This window comes from Charadrius vociferus, unplaced genomic scaffold, assembly GCF_000708025.1.
Source record: "Charadrius vociferus isolate BGI_N301 unplaced genomic scaffold, ASM70802v2 scaffold213, whole genome shotgun sequence".
NCBI lineage: Eukaryota > Metazoa > Chordata > Aves > Charadriiformes > Charadriidae > Charadrius > Charadrius vociferus.
Window position 1 is genome coordinate 4795993 of NW_009647828.1, and position 23222 is coordinate 4819214.

Here is a 23222-nt window from a genome sequence, read left to right on the forward strand (position 1 = left end):
TTGAGCCTGGTGACTAGGAGAGGTTCAGCTGGGACTGAATGAATGCAGAGGATGGTGTGTCCTGTGTCTGGTTATTTGAAGTTAAGTGTGATCTGCCTTGCAGGCAGATCTTATTTTTTGATGATGTTCTGCCGTACCGTGCTGTATCTCTTATGAGCCTTTTGCCGGGGGGAGCTTGTGTGGATAACTTCAAATGCTGGATTCTCTGGGGCTCTTAATATTACCTAAAATGAAGGTATGATGTGCCCTGCAAAGTGATTCTTGTGGTGATATAATAGTAGATATTGAATGTAAAATAGTAAGCATTTAAGAAGTTAGGTGAAACAAATAGCATGTAGAACTGCTGGAAGAAATGGCAAAAGCTGCCCTGCAGTGGTCTTGCTATGGGGATCCATGCTGTCTGTGCGATGCCTTGTCCAAAGGATTTTCTCTATCTTCCCTTCTGCAGAACAGCAAATGGCTTATTTCTGCCTTTTTCAGGGCATAGCAATGCATGTGTGATGCATTTCTTCCAAATCCTTTGAGGTGTTTTTACAAATATGTAACAGGGGTCTAAAAAATGTCAAATGTCTAAAAAATGTCAAACTCCTGGAAGTTATGGAAAGGGGAGTTTAGAAACTACTTGTAATTTTCCAAATTATGGTGATACAGCAAATATAAGCAAGATTATTATGACGGCCAAAAAAGAGCAATGCTTCCTCAAAAAAAAATAGATTAAAAAAGATAAATTAGTGATTTATGGAGGTAAGACTATTTGGATGTGAGGGTGGAAAATTAGACTTGGGTTTCTGCTCATAAAACTGTGGTACCTGAAGATTTTCAGTTGTTGTTTCCCTGGACAGCTGTGGGAATTTCTGTTTGCAACATCTTGAAAGAAAGAGTCTGTGGGGACTTGTTTTGGTTTTAGTTACCACTCCCATTGCTACGTGTACACTAGTGCCAGAGTCTGACGGTGTAGACTGAACATCTTGACGAACGATGAATAAAAGCGAGGATTTGGCTAATCGAAGAACAGCCCAGCTTGGAAGGGACCTCGAAAGATCATCTGGTCCAAAGAGCATCTGGATCAAAACCAATAATCCCACAAAACCCCCTCCTGATGTACAAAACACAAATGCTGAACAAGAAGCAAGGTTTCTCCTCTGCCCTGCTAGCTCCCTGAGCACAGCTGGTTCCTAAGTGCAGGAGCAGATCTGTTTACTGAAGGTGGAGGAACTAAATGGGTATGGTGTTATTTGCCATCACAACGTGTAAGTAGGGGTGTCGCCACCATGAAAATGGATGAACTGGCCCAGGTGCCAACGTTATGGTTGTGACAGCCTCCAGGATCACCTAGAAGGCAAGTCCAGCCTGAGCATGGACAGGTAAATGGGGTGCCTTAAGCTCCCTCTTGCCATGGTGCAGGGTGGGATAACCTCCAGGAAGCCTGGTGAGAGGCTTGGGAGTGACAGCTTATTTCCAGGTGAGCATGGGGCAAAATAATGTAAATCCAGAGTGTTGGAAGGGACTGGAATTGAATGGATCAATAGAAAATAACTCCCCCCTTTCCTCCCCCCCCCCCTTTTATTGAGTTGAGCTGTATGCATAATGCTTAAAAAATATTTTGCTTATCCTATACTTCATGGTGTAATAGGGACCTGTTGAGACTCAGAAGCATGTACAGCAGTTGATTACAAAAGGGTTTAAGAGGCTTTTATTAGTGGTGTTCTACTTGAAAGGACTGGTGAAGCCCCAGTGTATACTTCTGGGGCAATGAAGTCTAATAATCAAAAAACATTTACAGAATATATTTAGTATTTTGTCACCCATTCTGTCCATTGTAAATCAGAAAATCAACCACAGAGCACAGCTAGACCTCGTGAAGGTCTCAAGGGTAAGAAGAGCACGTTTCCTGTTGCTGTACACATGCTCCTGTTACTAATTAAAAAAATTGGCTGCTCTTCTGGAAAGAATAAGAATTCGGTGTTCCCGTCTTTCCTCTCTATGCTGTTGGACAAGGATGGGACCTAAACCACGAGACTTTTGCTTGTGGCTTATTGCCATATGGAAAAGGCAGTAGAGAAACTTGTTTTCTGGGATTATGTTGTGGTGAAGCATCTCTCAATTTTCTTTTTTTTCTTTTTTTTGAAGAAAAAATTTCTGGTTGTCCAGAATATCTCAACTGTGGGAAAAGTTCCTTTTGTGCCTTGTACTCTCATTTTCCATGAGTCCTGTATTCCTCTCTTAGCAGTTCATGTGTAGGGGAAAAGAAACACCTGAGGGGGACAGAGTTTTTCCTTCTGTAGGCTGGAGTAGCTTAACCAGTCTTTCCAGTTAACCTTAATTTTTAGCTAAAATAGAAAAAAGATAAAAGTCTTGGGTAATGTGGGTTTTCTTAAGTAGTATATAATGAAATATCACTCTTCATATAGTAATTTCATTTATATTATAATCTGATGTCTATCTGGAAAGTGGGTGTGTTGTTAATGCTTTTAAAGAGCAAGTCTTAGTTTGGAAGCTCAAGTATGTTTTCAGAAATAAAAAATGGTTTTAAGTATTAAATATAGTTTTTAATAGTTTTAAGTATTTAAACAGCTGCTGTTGTCCTCTGCACTGCTCACAGCTGAGCTGTTCTAGAGCATGAGATTGTGGAAGAGAGTCTGAACTAACCCAGCTGTATTGCCCAGACTGGAGGTAGGGAACATAAATGAGCAAAATAAATGCAGAGATAAGCTGGGGTGGGCTTGCTTTTCTCATTTTTCAAAATGCCTCATTACTTCTTAAAATGCTCTTAACCTGCAGGCCGCACCTGAGAAAACTCTTCTTTGTTTAGGGAAAACACGGTCCAACATCACTGCTCTAGTGCCCGTTGCCGCTTTCCTTCGGAGAGCGTGCAAGGTGTGGTGATGGAGCGAACCAGTGCGATACTGCTGTCGAGGTGAAGGGATGTTTAAATGTGCTCACTCCTTAACTCTTGTCTTCTTCACCCCTTGCAGAATAGCCGGTGTGGGAGGGCATCACTCCGTCCATTACGACTGTACCGTGGATATGCTACCTCCTCGGGAGAGTCTGGGTACGTAGAAGGTTTTGGAGGGTGGAACTGGTTCTTCTGTTGCGTTGACCAAGAGGGAATCTGCTTCTTAGCTTAATGTGAGAGCAAGCTGGTAGTAGCGGAGGGTTTTTTTTGTTGAGTAACTTTTACTCTCATGGTTTTGTGTGTTCCTTGTTTGATTTAGTCAGATTTAAATGAAACTAATCAAGATGATCAATATTTAGAAGGAAGGTTGTGGGTTGCCATCTTATCTGTGGATTAGTGATGAACCAGTACGGTACCAGGGATTAGCTGGTGCTGAAAGTGATTCAAAGTGGGTGCTGGGCTTGTTGGCAAGCTGGAACAGAGTGGTTGTCCCCAGCTGTAAGCTAAAAACTTACAAACTGATGTTTGTCATATAATGCAATTTACGTAACTTGCTCTGTTCTTTCCCCCTTAGTGTTTCTGCAGGCAAAATCATTGGTGCAGGTGTCCTGTTTGTGGGTGGAGGAGTAGGTGGAACAGTCCTGTATGCCAGCTATGATCCGCAATTCCGGGAGAGTGTAGAGAAGGCTGTTCCCTACTCAGATAAACTCTTTGAGATGGCACTTGGTCCTGCACCTCACAGCGCACCGATCCCAAAGAAACCGGTAAGTGTTTCCCATTCGCTCCTACCCTTTTATTTTTTTTTATTTTTGAAAGAGAGCATCTGCTCTTAGTTTTTAAATTCTGATTAATTTTGCTTTGCTAAGAATTTAAGAATTTTTAAGAGTTATGAACTGGGGTACTGCTTTGTGCTGCATAACTGTGATGCTTGTACGTTTCCCCTTATCATCTTGTGATTTGGGTCTCTGGGTTGTAAAACTGTTGGTTTTATTTACAGTAAAATAATCTAGTAGGATCCTAACTGCTGCTCTGCTTATACTCAGAAATAAGTTGGGGAGAGAGAGGGGTAGGTGACATGCTAAGATTTAACTATTTTACTAAAGGCTTAGCATAGTTAGGGATGTAGCAGGATTAGAAAACTGTTATTCTAAGCTGAACCTACTTTAAAGAGGTCTGAGAACGGTTTTGAATGAATAAAGATTTGAATGGTACAGAGCCATACGTAAACATCGTACTTTGAAATCTTAGTGACCTGACCAGAAAGAAAAACCTGATACTGCTTTCAGCACAACTCTGGAAATTTCTCTGTTCCTGCATCTGAAAGCAAATGCTTCCCAATTAACCAAGAAGGCTGAAAAGCTGCTCTGGCTGAGGCTGTCCTGAGATTTCAGAAGATATTTGACCTTCAGAAAACCCAAAATATTTTTAATTGGAGTTTAAGAAAGCTCTTTGTAATGAATGGGAGAATGTCAATTAACCAAAACTATACCTCTTCTGGTTTTAGCTACACTTCACTCGTGATCATCCAGGCTCTTAACGCCTCCCAGAGACCAGTAAATTTTGCAGACCAGTCAGATGCCAAAGTTATCATCTGCCCAGTTGCAGCTCTAATTCAGATGCTTTTATTTTTACCTTGTGGCTTTGCATGATGGATATTAAAGGATTAATATAAAACCTTGCAATACTCCGCGCTTGAGTAGGTGCTTGTCTGCCATGAACACTAGCGTCTGAATCCTTTCAAAGGGAAATCGGTGGAGCTGTGCAAATCTGATACTTCCGTGCCTGTCAAACCCATGACACGTGTCTGTAGCATCTTCTGTTCAGTGGTAACCAGATAAAATCATGTTTATTCATTTTAAACATATCTGTAATTATGCAGTCATGTAGCTTTAAAACAATCATATATTTTCAACTTGAAAAGAAATTGCCTAGGAACTGGGCAGGATGGGAGGTGTGACTCCCATAAATGTCAGTGGACAAAAATGACATTTGAGGGAGCAAACTGTTGGACCACGTAGCTGAAAAACTGAAGCTGGGTCGGGAAGACCGATGGCCTAGGTTTGTTTTTGATGATAAATGCTCAAGAGATGTGAAATTAAGAGGAGAAGTGTCACCTGAATTCATTTAAGGTATACCTGTATGGACTAAATAATGTCCAAGAACAAAAAATTGAAATATGCTTTTTGGAATTGTTTCTGACCTTCTTGTACCTGTGTTTTGTGTAGTTTCTGCGTTATCTGTAGTCTTTCAGAACACACAGAAGTGTTTGGAATGTTTGGGGTATGAAATTATTTGCTTTGTATGCATACCTTAAAAGATACTTGTAGTGAAAATTGCCACTATTATACCTTCAGTTTTGGAGAGGTGAAATTTGTAAAGATTCCTTCTAAATTAAAAGTCAAGGCAAGAAATTATACAGCCTTGCTCCTGTTTTCATATGTGCCTTGAAGTTTGTTTGTGATGCAGTCATCTGGACATGGAGATGTTCTTTTCCCTTATAATGGGATTGGTAAGACACAGGCCATTTGGAAAACTGATTATTTTTTTTTACTTTTGGTTTTTCAAGATACAGCAAGGTCCACTGAAGATCTCATCTGTAGCAGAAGTAATGAAAGAGTCTAAACAGCCTGCTACCAAATCCCAGATAAGCAAAACAGAACCAGTTGCTCCTACAGAGGAAAAAGAAGGTAACATGCAATGTAGAATGTCACGCAGATGGAACAAAAGACTTGATGATCTCTTACATCATATATGCTAGGGTAGATAAAAATAGTCCTTTGGAGTGGCTGAAGATGAGTATGCTATAATTTCTTAGAATTAATGCTATTTTCTTTTCAGTCATAAGAAAATTTGTCTAAAATGGCTTTAGCCTTTTTTTTGGCTAGTTTAAAAAAAAAATCTATTTACCTTCTAGAATATTTGGAATCTGACACAAACAATGACTATCCTGCACAGTTTAGATATGAAACTCAGCAGAGTTGCACTCTGAGGCCATTTACCTCTTCTTCTTTGTGCAAGTGCAAGAAGCTTAATTTTGGATAATTACTGAGGTACTGTAAAGCCAGATCAAATGGAACTGGTTTAGGGAGGAGCAGGTGTGATATCTTTTTACATTTATGTCTTGTGGCCATGTATGTGTATGTGTAAGTAATACCTGTTTGCTGTTTGTCCAGGAAAGTCTCTTTTTCTGGAAATAATATCAGTGTCCAAGGAAATAATATCCAGTGTCTGGAAATAATATCAGTGTCCAATGTTTCTACAAAGGAAAAAAATTAAGTCATGGAATCATAGAATACCAGGTTGAAAGGGACCTTATGGATCATCTGGTCCAAATTTTCTTGGCATGTAGACAAGATGGGCCAGCACCCTGTCCGGCTCAATCTTGAAAGTGTCCGATGTTGGGGAATCTAACACTTCCCTGGGGAGATTATTCCAATGGCTGATTGTTCTCATTGTGAAAAATTTTCTTCTTGTGTCCAATTGGTATCGCCCTGGAGTAACTCATACCCATTACTCCTCGTCTTTTCCAAGTGACTCCTTGTAAAAAAGGGACTCTCCATCTTCTCTGTAGCCACCCTTTAAATACTAGAACACGGTGATAAGGTCTCCCCTAAGCCTTCTTTTCTCAAGGCTGAACAGACCCAGTTCTCTCAGCCTTTCCTCATAGGGCAGGCTTCCCAGTCCTTTGATCATCTTGGTGGCCCTTCTCTGGACTTTCTCCAGCTTGTCCACATCTTTTTTTGTATAGTGGGGACCAAAACTGAACACAGTATTCCAGGTGTAGCCTCACAAGTGCTGAGCAGAGTGGGATAATGACGACTTTCTCTGCTGTTGATGTCCTTGTAGACGCAACCCAGCACCCTTTTGGCTTTATTTCAGCACAGCAGCACACTGTTCATTCATATTGAGCTGCTTGTCCACCAGGACCCCCAGGTCCCTTTCCACAGAGCTGCTCCCCAGCCGGTTAGAGCCCAGCCCGTGCTGCACTCCTGGATTATGTTTTCCCAGGTGCAAGACCTTACCCTTGTCCTTGTTGAACTTCATAAGGTTCTCTGACTCTTCCAGCCAGTCCAGGTCTTCCTGCAGGGTGCCTCTCCCTTCCAAAGTGTCCATTTTCCCCCCTTGGTTTGGTTTCATCAGCAAACTTCACCAGGCTATACTTGATCCCATCATCCAGATCACTCCTGAAGATATTAAACAGCGTTGGGCCCAATATCAATCCCTGGAAGACCCCGCTTGTGACAGGTTGCCAGTTTGAGAAGGAGCTATTTACCACCACTGTCTGGCCTGTCAGCCAGCTCCCCAGCCGCCACGCAGAGCACTTTGTCTAGACTGTAACGCGTCAGTTTCTCTAGGAGGAGACTGTGGGGAACCCTGTTGAAAGCCTTGGTGAAGTCCAAGTAGACAATGTCCGCTGCTCACCCCACATCGACCAAGCGGGTTACTTTATTGTAGAAGGCCATTGGGTTTGTCAAACACAATTTGTCCTTGGTGAATCCATGCTGGCTTTTTCCAATCACATGCTTCATTTGACTCGTGATAGCCCCCAGGAGGATTCATTCCATAACTTTCCCAGGGACTGAAGTAATACTGATGGGCCTGTAATTTCCTGGATCCTCCGTTAAGCCCTTCTTGTAGATGGGATGACATTAGCCTTCTTCCAGTCTTCTGGGACATCTCCTGATCTCCACAACTTCTTAAACATTATGGAGAGCAGTTTATGGAGAGCAGTCTTGCAAGGACGTCGGCCAGCTCTCTGAACACCCTCGGGTGGATATTATCGGGGCCCATCAATTTGTAAGGGTCAAGCTCCTGTAACAGTTCTCATACCAACTCTTCCTTCACTGGCGGTGGGTCTGTGTTTGCATCAACGTGGGTTTTTGTTCCCAAGGCCTGGGGCCCAACAGTGCTGGTAAAGACAGAGATGTTGAGAACCTCTGCCTTTGCAGCATTGTTGGTAACTAATTCACCTCTCCTGTTTAACAGCAGGCAAATAATTTCCTTCTGTTTCTGCTTGTTGTTTATGTACGTGAAGAACACTTTCTTGTAGTTTTGACATCTGTGGCTAATTTCAATTTGAGCTGAGCTTTTGCTTTTCTAACTGCATCTCTGCATGCCCTGGCAATGCCCTTGTAGTTCTCAATGGGTATTTGTCTGCTTTTCCATCTCTGGTACGCTTCTTTTTTGGTTTTGAGCAGCCTCTGAAACTCGCACTTAGCCAAGAGGGTCTCTTGCTCCACCCACTTCCCTTACCTTTAAAGCAGATGAACAGGTTTTGTGCTTTCAGGAGAGCAGGAGAGCATTCTTGAAAAACTCCCAGCACTTGCTAGCTCCTCTATCCTCCGTGGAAGCTTCCCATGGTATCCCTACCAGTTGAGCTCATGAGCAAGCTGAAATTTGCTCTTCTAAAATCTAAAACCTTTTGTCTTAATACTGATCTTCAGTGTGCTCAGCAGGATCCCAAACTCCACAATGTTGTGATTGCTGCAGCCAAGGCTATCACTAACCGAGATATTACAAAGCAGGTTTTCTTTCTTTGTGAGTAGCAAGTCCAGCAGTGCCTCATTTGGCACATCTAATATTTGTATGAGGAAGCAGTCCTCTACTCATTCCAGGAACTTGACAGATGACATGTGAGCTGCTGTGTTGTTCTTCTGACAAATGCCTGGGTAGTTGAAGTCGGCCATAAGAACCAGGGTCTGGTGACCCGAATCTCATTTAAGTGACGCAGATACTGCTTCGTTGGCCTTACCTTGGTTTGGAGATTGGTAGCAGATGCCTACTGTAAGATCCCCCTTGGAAACCACCCCTCTGATCTTGACCCAGAGGCATTCGATAGGACTTCCACAATTGCCGTAGCTGACTTCTGTACATTCAAGATTCTCCTTAACATAGCGTGACTCCTCCTCCTCTTCCCTACCTGTTTACAAAACAGCTTACAGCTGTCCATCGTGATCCCCCATGTGAGTTGTCCCACCACGTTTCAATTATTCCTATGATATCATAACTTGCTGACTGAGCACGGAGCTCTAGTTCCTTCTGTTTGTTCACTAGGCTGCGTGCATTGGTGTATGTCTTGTGTCCCTGTTCTTACTTTGTGGCTCATATATACTAACTGGTTTTGTTCTGTTAACTGTATTTAACAGCAGGCAAGGCTGCAGCACAGATCATCTCCGCAACAGGTGTAGCCATGTCGGTGCCAGCTCCGGGCATACAGACTGAAGAAGGTGAAAAAAATCATGTTAACACAGTGATGAAAAAACAAAATCCTGTAGCCTCAAGTGTATAAATTCTTACTTCTGTCTTGGTATTAGTCAGTTTTTAAAGGCGCGATTCTTTGTGCTTTTGCAGAAGAAACAACTTCCATCATCTGTTAATAGATTTTTAACATGCTGAGATTGATACCCGGGATGGGTGTAGGCATGAACACGAGGAAAGCCTGCCTGGATGCTGAACTGGAACTAGTACAGTCCAGTTTGCCTTTGCTCTTTGTGGGTTTCTGATTGCTCTTCAGAAAAGTGTGTCTGCGCAGGGCCAAGTGAAGAAACTGCATTTATTGTTTAACTCAACAAGAAACATTAGCTTCTATATGATAGTCTCTTTCAGATTAGATTATATTAATTTCTTTATGTATGAACACATTTCATAAAAAGAATTCCAGCAATAAGTAAATACATTCTTCAGAGTTACCATCAGCATTATTAAAAGGTAACCTGATGGTTTTTGTTGCAGCATGAGTCTGAGAGCTGGGAGATCTGGGCTCTTTCCTCAGTTTAGATGGAGACTTGCTGTTGGTCTTGAGAGAATTACTTAGATCAATGCTCACTCTTAAAGGCATTTTAAGTAGCCTTAGGCTAGAGAATAGAGTATATTCGTGATTCACCATAGCTCCCTCGCTGACCTCTCTTTACTTTCACTGGAGTCTCCAAGCACGCCAAAGGAGAACTGAAAAAAAAATAACAGATATTCACTTAAAATTTAAAATTGGCTTCATAAGTGTTTTTGAGTTCTTGCTTTGCCGTTCACTTCTGAATCTTTTATATTTTTGTAAATAGACAACATAAAATCTACAGATGCATGTGAGGTAGCCATGCTACTGTTTTTAATTTTAAGAAGATCTGAGACTGGCCTTTGTAGTTACGAGTATAAAAAAAGCTTGAGGTAGTTTCAGCGTAGCTTCTTGCAGAAGTCAGATTTATGAAGTGATTCCGACTATAAATATCAGATTTGAAAAGGAAGTTACTTCCCTACAAGTAATCCATACACTAATTAGGACTCTCTGCTAAACCAGTTTAACTCTTTTTGCTTCTGGATAGGTAAAGAACATGAAGGGTCCCATGCTATAAAAGAACGGTCACCAGAAGAAGTTGCAGCCCGGCTTGCCCAGCAAGACAAAGAGGAGCAAGAGAAGATAGCGGGTAGGTCCTCACTGATAGTTTTCCCTATGCGTGTTATATGTGACAGAAGAATTGTTGGACTGTATTTGCTTTAGAGTTCTAAGTTGCTTATGTACCTCTTTCTTGTCCCTGTGTTGTGTTGGCAAAAGGTTGGTGTTGAAGCTTCTTCCACCCACTAAGAAGTAACTGATAGGTAAAGACTGATAGAAGATTTTGGGTTGGAATGAACGTCCAAGGTCTCTAGTCCACACCCCTGCTTGGAGAGTTGGGGCAGGTTGCTCAGAGCCTTCTCCCCGGGAGGTTTGAAGCTCTCCAAGGATGGAGATTGTTTCACCTCTCTGAGCAGCTTTGCCTGAGCAGCTTTGGGCTGTTGTTGCACACGAGGGATGAGAAGGGTCTACAGGCCTGGACTTGAGGGGCTCGGAGTAGAGATGCTGGTACCTTAGTACTCCTCTAAATAAGGAGCATATTCTGCAACCTTCCTTCTTCTGTAGGCTGCCAGCATAGTTCTCCAACTGACCAACTCTTTTGAGTCATAGAAAATAAAATAAGGAGATGCAGAGGATATAACGTGTCACTTTACTAATTCTAAGGCTCTTTTCTTTATAGCTTAATTCAGTTAATGCATTTTTTTCCAGCCCTTGCAGCAACTCTAGAAGGAGCCCTAAGCACAACAGCTCGTATAACGCTTCAGGCGATTACTGCCCAGGAATCTGCTGTGCAAGCAGTGAATGCCCATTCGCAAATACTGAAGGAGGCCATGGACAATTCTGAGGTAAACTGGACAAATGGGGACAATATATATATTTATTTTTTTTATTGTGTTCAGCAAATCTTCTCATTTCACAATTGAAGTGGGAAACTTTTCTTGCAACGTCTCTACTTTTATCACAGTTTTTACTAATCTTTCCACTTGTTATATGTGGTATAGCTGAATAATACAGTGGCTTTGCTTTTGAATTTGTTTTTTTTTTTTTTTCTCCCCAACTCCTTTGTATCCCTTTTGCAAGAAGAAAAGTTCAAGTTAATACATTGATAGTCTTTACATTGTATTTGAATTCATTGTATTTTCATTTTCAAGCCCTTTTTTTTAACCTAGATATAGTTGGGCTATCATACAGTCCACCCTATAACTCTGTTGAACCATTCCCATTGCCAAAATCTTCTTGTTGAATTGTTTCTTGTCTGGAAATAAGTAGGGGATGCATGAGCGATATCAGCTTGCGGTTCTGCTGTGCCAGTGCTGGAGTTTGTGTGGAACTACTGCTTCCTATTCAGTTCTGGAGCAGAGAATATAATTTAGTGGTTAATCAAACGAACAGGGGCACATGGGCAACCAAACAAGCACTCGAGATTTAATCTAGTAGTTAGAAAAACAAGTATCTTAAGAGTTTGCTTTTAAGCTTAAGAGTTAAGCTTATGTTAAAGCTAAGCAACTCAAAAGTATTACGGTACTTCAAGTATTAAGCTTAAAAGCAACTTTAAAGTATTACAGTACTTTAATGCATGGATAGATTTTCCCCCAAAATGTGGCACCATACAGTGATCCTCACACAACCTCTTCTGCATGGACAAATGGCTGTAGCTCAGGTGGAGAAAAACATTAAGAATCAAGCAAAACAAAACAATGGAAGGGAAAAAACATTCGTAAAGCTTCCAGCTGTGCTGTTGGTAAAACGCGAAAATGTTGCTCAGTTTGAGTGAAATGAGTGTCACAACTTCTGAATCTCGGCAGGCTTTCTTTTTTCTTTTTTTAATTTTTTAAATTTTTTTTATAACTCTTATTTCATGATTGTGCTGGCCCTAATTAGGAATCTGTGCTTCTTAGGCTGCTGGGGAGAACAAATCTTCTCAGTGGCGCACTCTGGAGGAGGCGCTGAAGGATCGGAGGAGAGCAGTGGATGAAGCTGCAGATGCCCTCTTGAAAGCCAAGTAAGTTGCTTCTTTTTAAGGTTTATCAAGTGGTAAGTTAACATCACCTGTGCGAGGGCTGGCAGACAGTAGATGAGTTTCTAGAAAGTATGCAGTCACCCGTGTTCATATTAAACTGACGTGTTTGTGCCAAATAAAAAAAAAAAGTCACATACACTAATAAATATTTTAATTTGCAGTGTGTACATCTTAACTGCCTGTGCACATGGTCCTCACTGTACCAGAGTCTAAAACAGTCCTATTCTTCTTTCTAAGAAGTTGTTTATCTCCTTAGTATTTATATATAGTGTTGGTAAGTTCAAGTAAGATTTAACAAAAAAAAAAAAAGCATAATCCTCGGAAAGTTATTTTTTGATAACTTTTTCAATATTAAACTTACTGCAAGGACTCCGTGTCCACACTCTGTGTATTGAGTTAGTAACACCACTAACTTTTAGTTGTAATGAAAAATTAAAACTTACAGCATCATTTGGCAGTTCCATCTGTCACCAGAGTTGCTTTTAAGGTTAATTTTTTTTTCACAGAAATGTGCTCAGTGAAAACTTGAGTTCTAAAATGGAGCAGTGCTCCTAACCCAAGGTTCTGTATGAACCGCACTGATACGCATTGGGTCTGGTGTGCAGACTCATCGTGTAGGCATTATAGCAGCAAAAATAAGATGACAGACAAACATCTCCAAATTGCTCTTGTAACGAGGATGGAAGTAAGAGGGCAACAGTAAAAAGAGGGGAAGATCATCCTTGAGCTTGCGCAGTTGCTATTTAAGTTACAAACTTCTCTTATCTTTTGAAGTTGCTGTGCTGACTAAGAATAATTATGATGTGTGACAGAGGTTTCAGAGAGTGAAACAAAGCTAACCCAAATCCCGGGTGCATTAGTTTTCATTTTCTATTGCTCTACTGGATGCCTTTACTTTTATTTCTGTATTTACTTACTTACTTATATATTTGAAAGCTTGTTCCTTATTCCAATGAGGTCATTAGAAGCCTCCATTGGTTTGAATGGATTTGGAAAAGGAATGCTTTTTCACTTTGCCCTTGATTTCCAATAATGGTAGAGGAAACCGGTTCCTAATTACAAAAAAAAATAATCTGTCTTTACAGAGCTCTATAAATTTTCTCCCATCCTCATTTATCTCCACCAGTCACCATGTCCAAAAAACTTCTGCAAGAGTAAGCTATCTGTATTAAAAATATTTCCTTGATAGTCTGTTATGTGATGGAAATGTCTGCCTTCTAATACTAACTTAGTTTTACTAATACGAACTACTTTCAGTGAACTTTCTTTCATGTCCCACCTCCAACTATGTCTTGAATCCTAAGTACTAATTGTACTATAATTATCATTTTACCTGGAATAGACACACTGACATCTTCAGGCTTCAGGCTGCGGAGAGAAAAATCTTTAATCGCAGCATCTTAGCCATAGAGCTGGTAGGTGGGAAGTGCCATTAGACTTATCCAGTAGCTCTTCCTATAAATACAGACAGCATAAATTAAACTTTTCTGTATGCGTTATAATTAGCAGCTTCTTCCCTTTTCAGAGAAGAGTTAGAGAAGATGAAAGGTGTAATAGAGAATGCCAAGAAGTCTCAGATCGCAGGAGCCAAATCTCACATTATTGCTGCAGAAGAAAATCTTCATCATATGATAGTTGACTTGGACAATGTTGTGAAGAAGGTAATGCTTCCACAGACTGTTTACAATTGCCATTAGAGTAAGTACTACTTGGCAGCTTGCACAGACCTCCCGTTCCCAAATCCTCTGTAGCAGGTTAAATATTCTTAAAGTGTAAATTCCGTCCTTTTTTAGCTATACTCAGTCTTTGAGCTGATTATACTACCAGTAATCAGACATGACAAGATCTCTGCAAGAACTTGAACTCTGTCCTGAAAGGGTCTCCAGCTAGCTTGGCTGGTGTCTGTCCTTTCTGTGGGTGTCTTCTAATTCTTTCTGTTTGTTGCCAAGAGGAATTTACTATGAGGTTAGGGAGGAGTAGGAGCAATGTGTGCCAATGACTTGGTGGGTAAATTACTTTACAGCTCAGAAGACTAGGGGAGAAATGTAAAGGTGAAATTTATCTCTCTTTGTAGAAGAGCTGATAACTCATCAGGTGTGGTTTGAGTGAATTTATCCTAGTAGTGGGAACACCAGAACTTACCGAGAGGAGGGCAGCAGTCACAAGATTAGCTTACTAGGCCTATATGATAGCTGTAAGTAGAGAAAAAGAGCTAGAGATCTTTAAAGATACACACTGAATTAGGATACTCTTTTGGTCCTGTCTAGGCTGCAGCCTGGCTATCTAGTTACAGTGTGCCTGTGAGGCGAAGCAGACTAGCGGGAGTTCCAGCAAATAATTATTGTATATGAGAGGTTTGGTATCACAGGGTGGGTTTTTTTCCTTCCCCAAGTGAGTTTGCTTTGGTTGGGCTGGAGGGTAACAATATCTGCCACTAACTTGGGGCCTGGCTTTAAATTATGTATGCCTCTGTTTTCAATACTTGCCTTGACAAATACGCATCTCATTTTTGTTTGTTACAGGTTCAGGCAGCACAATCTGAGGCCAAGATAGTAGCTCAATATCATGAGCTTGTGGCTACAGCTAGAGAAGAGTTTCAGCGAGAACTTGACAGTATCACCCCCGATGTACAGCCTGGCTGGAAGGGGCTAAGTAAGTCTCCGATTGCAGGGTGACTTCGTGCTTGTTACACGACGGTCACTTTGGTTTGTAGTGTTTCTGTAGCTACGGCCACTGAATTGAATGTCCGGCATCCTGATTTCCATATTGGTTGGTTGGTTTGAAGTGAAAATTAGTTCACAACTCAAATAAGTAGTTTAAAGCAAGTGTTATGATGAGGCTGAATTCTGGAAACTACCTGTGCTGTGTTGGAAGTTTCAAAAAAATGTAGCTCTTGTATGATAAATATCAGATGGTTGTTTAAACATCTCTTCGCTCCCCTGGTATTCCAGGAAGAGGGCCAGGTCACTCCAGATTTGGATCAAATCTGTGTTGTTCACTGATCAAGTATTTGTCTGGTTGACTCTCTGTGATTATAGGTATTACAATACACCATCATTGCAGAGTGATAAAGAACTCCCTGAATTTCTGTAGGTCATCACTGAAATGATAGATACACTGGAAGACAGAATTCATTGTTCGTACCCTACCTACCCCAGTATATGTTATTGCTAAATTAAAATGACACAGTAACTTACCTCAAATAATAGAGAATGCTGCACAGACGCAGTGGATAGGCATCTTACGGGGTTTTTTTATGCTATTACTACTGCAATTCTTTGGCCGAGATCGGAAATCTCATGAGCTGCCTTTCCTAGTGCAGGATAAAGGGGGAACATCTTGGGTTTGTGATCGTTGCCCTTTTGCAGGAGGAAAGGGAATCTGCTGGTACCCTCCATGCACTCAGTTTCATACTGCTGTGACCTACTGAAGTATATGTGGACTGACTCATTGGGGTCCGTGGCTCTCACTGCTGCTTGGGAACTTGTTTCTTAACCAACTGCTCCTGATTTATAAGAACCTAGAAATGTCAAGACTAAAATTTCCAGTGTCCTGTTGCATTTTTCTACTTCAAACTTGTATTCCTGGCTTTGGCTAAACTTCAACATCAATCTGGGGGTTTTCAAAGGTGATTTTAGTGGTTGGGATGTTTTGGGCTACATCTTGCCTGTAATGTAGAGAGACTTTTATACTCGACATAATGTTCTTAAATTCTTAAAGACTTGGACTCAGGTTTGGTCACTGTAGATAAGCAGCTCCTGGTTTTCTGTTTTACTTTTGCATGACTGACTTGCTGTACTGAACGTGCATTAACTTTTCCAACCTCTCCTCTTTCTGTTGCAGAGATAACTGACTTAGGTGAGTTCCTGTAACTTGTTCTGGTCTTGTGAATGTCATCTCTTCTCTTTGTTCTTTTTTTATGTTTGTGTAGTACATTGCTTTAAATCGCAGGCAGTATCAACAAAGGGGTGAAATGTTGCATTCCTAAAACATTTCAGGCTGAGGTATGCTTTGCGATCCTTTCCACTAGTTTTGCATGTCTAGCTTAAACCACAAACTCTTTGTCTAGCGACACGTCCCAGGTGAGTGTGATCGCTGGCTTCTGAAAGCCAGGTTTAAATTTTCTTTGTGAATTTAAGCTGGTCGGTACCTGCTGCTGAGATTCCAATGAGAAACAGAAACTTTAACCAATTCCAGTTAAGTTGTGGTGTTTGTCCTCAAGTAGGCCCGCCTCGCAGCAGTCCTGGCTTGAGAGAGGTGGTGGATACATCAGCTCCTGCTGATGCCACTGAAAGGTCTGGGTACTTGCTGTGCTTGAAAAGCCACGGAGGGCTGCTCCGAGCTGGGTCACCACAACCAGATTCGTTTAATTCGAAGTTGGCTTGATTCTCCAAATTTAATCTTCACTATTGATTTTGGAAGTGTTGATTAACTCTCTGATTCTGAGGTTGATTATTGTGGCAAGGGGGTTGGAACTTGAATGATCTTCAAGGTGCCTTCCAACCTAAACCATTCTATGATTGTCTGATTATCTATTTTTTCCCTTTTGATCAAAGAAACATAGTTTAAAACGGGAGTGCATTAAAACCCTGTTCTGTTTGCAGCCGTGTTAAGTCCAGCAGCTGAGCTTAGTGCTGCTGGTCAGCTTCCCTGCTGAACACAAGCACTCGTACACCGAGCCCTCCCGCACCAGTCCTTTCTCCAGCACTCACCAACAGAATAGCTGAAGGACTGTGGAATTTCACTTGCTTTAGACCCTGCAGGAACACTTTCCTGAGTAGTCCCTGGTTCCCCATTGAGGCGATTTAGCTGGCAGCCAGTGCAAAATGAGCTGCAGCATTTTACAGAGCCTATGCCATTCTCGGGTCACCAAATGCTGCAGGCGTAGCTTGTGTCCTCCTCCTCTCCCAGCAGAAAAATAATAAACTTCTTAGCAGACACGGGTGTAGTTGTGATCCCTGCTGCTCCTGGAGTTAGCCAAACCCTGCAAGGTACAAATTGGGATAAGAAATCTGATTGGGAGCAGTTGGTCTGGAGCGCTGTTGAAGAGACAGAACACAATTCTGGCTGCCTCTCACAATGACTTCAGTGTTTTCAGGATCAAATTTCTGTAAGCTTGTACCCAGCTGGAGGTGTGGGTCAGCACCGGGTTTTTACATAACCTACTGCGGTGTGGTGTCACAGGGGAAAATACATCGTGCTATAAAGACCGAGAAACGGAGAGTTGTTGACCGTCTCCTTTAATTGAGTGTAACATGGATATAGGAGTGTAAATAATAGCTGTGAATCACTTCAAAGAAACTAAGATAATTTCTCTTCTAATGATAGAAAGTACTTGCTTGTAGGTGCAGCTCAGAAAGTGGTATTGGGTGGTGTTAGCACAGGTCAAGGGCTTGAAGCGCTCAGAAACTTTTCATAGAAAAGCGTGCTCACTGCTCAACCACCTGGAGCCTTAGAGTGCTCGAGGGGTAGGTGGGCAAGCAAAGCACCACGGCGGCAGTTTCCCTGCAGACCTTCTTAATGCCCTGTGTTTTCTTTAGCTGGCCAGTTATCGACAGACGACTTAAATTCTCTCATCGCACATGCCCATCGTCGCATCGACCAGTTAAACAAGGAGCTGGCGGAGCAGCGAGTGAGAGAACAGCAGCACATTGAGACAGCCCTGGAGAAGCAGAAACTTGAAGATAAAAAAGCATTTGAGGCAGCTGTGGCCAAAGCGCTGGAGCATCACAAAAGTGAGATTGAAATAGAACAGGAGAAGAAGGTAAAGTGGTGTAACACACATGTTGAATCTCTGGCTCAAACAGGATGTAGAAGAGCTAGAGGAAGCGCACAGAGGAGCAACCGGGGTGTTGTGAGTGATGGGAGACTTCAGATAGGGTGACCCCCAGGCTAAGCATGGAAAGGAGATGTTGAGCAAGGAAACTTCTGCAACGTTAGAATGGTAAAATCATACAGCAGAAGAGGGAATGACTTTTTCATGTTACCTGTCTGCTATTGGAGATAGGATTACTGGGTCAAAATACATGTTTGATCTGACCCAGTATGGCCATCTTAAGGTTAAGTAGTCTCTCCATCCTGCCTCCAGTAGGTATCTCCATGTTCTTCCAGTCTTTGCCAGTGCTTTGGGATTTGATTTCTTTCAAAAGGACTATGAAAACACAGAATTTTAATGCTGCTTTGGACATGAAGTAAGTGCAACTTACAAATGTTGGAATTTGGGCATTGGCAGTTTTATCTTTTGAGATACCATATTGCAGGCAGACACTTGTACCAAATACTCCTGCTGTTTCCACATACCTGCCTCTGAAAACGAGACTAAACACTGGCCATTAGTTGAAAAATTTGACATGAGGGAAACTAAGGATTTCCCCTGCAGCCTGTTAGTTCAAAGCATTGCAGTAACAGGTACTAATTTAGAGCTCTTTTTAGAAGTTGCTTGAACTGTCATCTTTGCATTTAATGGAAGGCTGGAAATGACACGATCCTTTAAAAAAAAAAAAAGCCAGGAAACTAAAAAACTGCTCAACTGCTCCTAGATAAACCTGCACCATGCCCCCTTGTGCTAACCTGGGCCCACTAAAGTGGCTCTTTTATACAAGGTCAGGTAAAAGGGGTATTACCATTTTATTAAGCTGCGTCCAACTGGGACAGTATTACAGCAGGTAGGGAAAAGGTAAAGGTAAAGTGCTTTTGTTTGAAAGCTGGTTTATAAACACTTGAGTGTTTAGTTTGTCATTTTACTGTATTTTTTATATAGTATTTTGATAACTGCACTAAGTGCCTAGTGAGTACAGCCACCAGTTACTGGCACTGTGGACTGTGAAACTATTCTTTCAAATCTTTAGGCTCTGAAAAGAGCCCAAGGACTAAGAGTCTTTAGCCTCTGAAAAGGCTCAGCTATAAAAATGGACCTCGACAGTCTTTTAAAATGAAACATGAGTTCTATCAATGCCACTTTTCAGGTAATCACTGATGGACAATATAATCATAGCAAGCAGTGAATATGAAAAATATGAAAAATAGCAGTGTAGTAACACCTGCTTATGTGTGTACAGGTTGAAGAAGTCCGAGAGGTGATGGAGAGCGAAATGAGGACCCAGCTCCGGCGGCAGGCGGCTGCCCACACAGACCATCTGCGAGACGTTCTTAAGATCCAGGAGCAGGAACTAAAGGTGGAATTTGAGCAGGTAAGGGAGAAGAGTCCCCAAGGGAATTAGGGGGATATTTGAACCCTTGCAAAGCAAATGCTTCACAGGATGAGAGTACCAAACCATCTTCCAGGAGACTGAAATGTGGGCTGGGGAGGGACGCCCGGGTATCTCAAAGAGATGAAATAACGCATAGGTTTTATTCAGACTTGTCTTAAAAGCTTTTTCTATAGATGAGAAATTTTTCACAGTTGCAAGTGCAGTAACTGTTAAATTCACCCTAATAAAGTTTCTTCCTAGTATATTTACTATATGTGTTGTCCCTAGAAAGAGCAGATTTATAGATGCATACCTTAAAAATAAGTTAAATATAATTTGTCAGACCAGAAACAGCCATTTTGTATCTCGCTCTGTTTCAGAACTTATCGGAGAAACTCAGTGAACAAGAAATGCAATTCAGACGCCTTACTCAGGAACAGCTTGACAACTTCACGTTGGACATAAACACTGCCTACGCCAGGCTGAAAGGAATTGAGCAAGCAGTTGAGAGTGAGCACAGAAATGGCAACTCTTTAAGGACTAAAGTCGTGTTCCCCTGAGGCTCGTTACCCAAACCTGGGTGCTTAAGCGCAGGTTTGGGCTCGTAGCTCATGGGCCTGGGGGTTGCCAGGCTGCTGAGCACCCGGCAGATCCCAGCTGCGCAAGTCCAAAGCTGTCGTCTTGTTCTGACCCTAACTTGCGGAACAGACTTGCTTTGAGATCAAGTGCCGAGGGGGTGGCTGCTTTTGAAAGCAGCGTTCAGAGGGATGGCTTTTGCTGCTTGTGTTGAAAACTCTTCCCGCATGTGTGCCCTCAACTGAGAGTCCTCTTGGCTTATTTTGCAGGTCACGCGGTAGCAGAAGAGGAAGCCAGAAAGGCCCATCAGCTGTGGCTTTCTGTTGAAGCGCTCAAATATTGCATGAAAACAGCTTCTGGGGATAGTCCCACAGAACCACTGGAGAGCGCGGTGAAGGCCATCAAAGCCAGTTGTTCTGACAACGCGTTTACAGAAACCTTAACAGCAGCTCTCCCTCAGGAGTCCCTGACGCGGGGAGTGTACAGCGAAGAGGCCCTCAGAGCACGTTTCTACACAGTCCAAAAACTGGCCAAAAGAGTGGCTATGATCGATGAAACAAGAAACAGCTTGTATCAATACTTCCTGTCTTACCTGCAGTCGCTGCTTGTGTTTCACCCTCAGCAGCTGAAGCCACCTGCTGAGCTCAGCCCTGACGACCTCGACACGTTTAAATTACTGTCCTACGCCTCGTATTGCATTGAACACGGAGATCTGGAGCTGGCAGCTAAATTTGTCAACCAGTTAAGAGGAGAGTCTAGGAGAGTGGCGCACGACTGGCTGACCGAAGCTCGAATGACCCTAGAAACAAAACAAATTGTGGATATCTTGACAGCATATGCCAGTGCTGTGGGGTTAGGAACAACTCAAGTGCAGTGAGGTAGGGTTGTAGTTTCGGAGGCTGCTCGGCAATCGTTTGTGCCAGAAAGAAATGCCACGATCTCCTAAGGGTTGCAAACCGAGCTGTTGGCAGGGGCTGGAAGCGTTAAATCAAAGCACGGGTACTGTCTTGTTTCCTTGCACTGTATTTAACTTCACCACCTGTTGTATTTGTATTGGTTTTGAGTTATCATGACAACCAACTTCAGGAAGCTTCTCTACAACTTGTGTAACAATTTTGTTTCCCCATCTTACCAAGCGGGCTTGTGATCCAACCAAAATAATGTTTGTAACCGACCATTAATGATTTGCCACCCTGTCAGCTGAATAAACCAAGACTTCAACTACTTTCTCCTGCTGTTCAGTCTCCTATTTAAAAATCAAGTACAGCCGGGCAGTACAAGAGCAGCCTTTCAAGGAGCAAGAACTCATTGGTGTGAAAAATGTGTCTATTCATTAATTTGTACAGCTGTAAGAAAAAAAAAATCCATAAGCGCAGGTTTACATAGACATAACTTAAGCTGGTGTCAGAACATATTCTGGTGGACTTCTACCCATGTATGTTTCTTGTCAGACCTACTCTTCTGTAGTTTTAGAAGACCATGTATTTCTATCTAGAAGCCAGACTTTGGGTGAACCATGAGAACTCACATAAAGACCAACCTCCTTCCTTAGAATCAGAATTGTTATGGCTGGAAAAGACCTTTAAGATCAAGTCCAACTGTTACCTAACTCTACCAGGCCCACTTCTAAACCATGTCCCTTCTCTTACCTTTCCCTTAATTCTTATCATCAGTGAGGAAAGATTGATCAAACTTACTTAGTCCTCACTTGCCGAAATGAGTAACTGTGGCTTTGTCTACTTGCTGATCCAGTTTTAAATTGTTGGTACAATAAAGCAAAGAGCATAACACCACCTCAGAAAGCCCTTTATCTTTGATCTACCCCTTAACCTGCACTAGTCACACATTCCTGGAACATGTGTGTTTGCTTTCTGGAGCAAACCTTGCCTTCAGCCCTTACTGCCCATCCACTCCTGTAATGTGAGGAGGAATACTTGACTTTTACCCTTTCAGCTGTAGTTTGTTCTGCCTCTAGCAGCTGTTATTTCCCAAACTCATTACTGAATTATCCTTGAGCTGCTTTCCACAGCAGTGTGCTCTTACTTGTCCTGCAGCATCACGCACGTCAAGGTTTTATTTTTCACAAAGAGAATCATCTGCCAATTGCTTTTCACATGAATATGAGGCTTAAGCCTCTCAGAAACAAGACCGTTCTTTGCCTCTTCAAGATACCTACCTCAACAAAACCTTCGAGCTTCCTCTACAAGCTGAGAGCAGCAGCACAATGCCGTGAGGGCCAGTTAACTGCAAGGCAGAGAAATGAACAGCGCAGTCATGTCTTCCCAGCCACCTCGTTAGCTTTAGTGCTGTATTTAGTGCTGTATTCCAGTTCTGGGCTCCCCAGTTCAAGAAAGACAGGGAACTGCTTGAGAGGGTCCAGCAAAGGGCAACAAAGATGATTAGGGGACTGGAGCACCTTTCTTATGAGGAAAGGCTGAGGGACTTGGGTCTCTTTAGTCTAGAGAAAAGAAGATTGAGGGGGGATCTTATTAATACATACAAATACTTAATGGGAGGATGCCAGGGGGATGGGAGTAGTCTTTTTTCAGTGGCGCCCAGTGATAGGACGAGGGGTAATGGGCATAAACTTGAACATAGGAAGTTCCATCTTAACATGAGAAGGAACTTCTTTACTTTGAGGGTAGTGGAGCACTGGAACAGGCTGGCCAGAGAGGTGGTGGAGTCTCCCACTCTGGAGACATTCAAAACCCACCTGGACGCTGTCCTGTGTAACGTGCTGTAGGTGACCCTGCTCTGGCAGGAGGGTTGGACTAGATGATCTCCAGAGGGCCCTTCCAAAGCCAACTCTTTAGCTTTAGTGCTGAATTCTGCATGAACTTTACTCACTTTCTCACAGAGCAGCCTCAACGCTTCGTAGTCAACAGTTTTTGCGCAGGCATTATCAGAATACAGCCGTATTTAATGTCAGCCATTTATTAGATGCAGTCTCCAGCTGTACAGATTGTAGGATTTTAACATCTACAGTCCTGTCCCAAAACCCCCTCAAAAGATGAGGAATAACACCACAGGTGATGAGTATTGCATTACTTACAGCGTTTACATAGAGTAAACTTCGTATTTAAATAGTTCATTACAGTTAGCTAGAAAGGAATTAAATCTGGCGCAGGTTTAAGTCACAGGAGGTCCAAGAGAAGTCTTGCTCAAGCTCTCAAAAGTCTTGTACCTGCTGAGCAGCCTCCAGGAAGCAGCACT

General features: G+C 42.2%; 1 protein-coding gene across 1 annotated transcript; it reads left to right on the forward strand.

Annotated features, from left to right (window-relative positions):
• The first annotated feature begins 978 nt into the window (after positions 1 to 978).
• IMMT (inner membrane protein, mitochondrial) lies at positions 979 to 21236 on the forward strand. Its single transcript, XM_009882560.1, has 15 exons — positions 979 to 1101; positions 2976 to 3052; positions 3471 to 3660; positions 5463 to 5583; positions 9043 to 9123; positions 10213 to 10314; positions 10932 to 11068; positions 12122 to 12225; positions 13769 to 13904; positions 14766 to 14895; positions 16087 to 16101; positions 17784 to 18007; positions 19302 to 19433; positions 19814 to 19943; positions 20279 to 21236. Exons 1-15 carry the CDS (start codon positions 979 to 981, stop codon positions 20884 to 20886), a joined length of 2310 nt encoding a protein of 769 aa, XP_009880862.1. The 3' UTR covers positions 20887 to 21236.
• The last annotated feature ends 1986 nt before the right edge of the window (positions 21237 to 23222 follow it).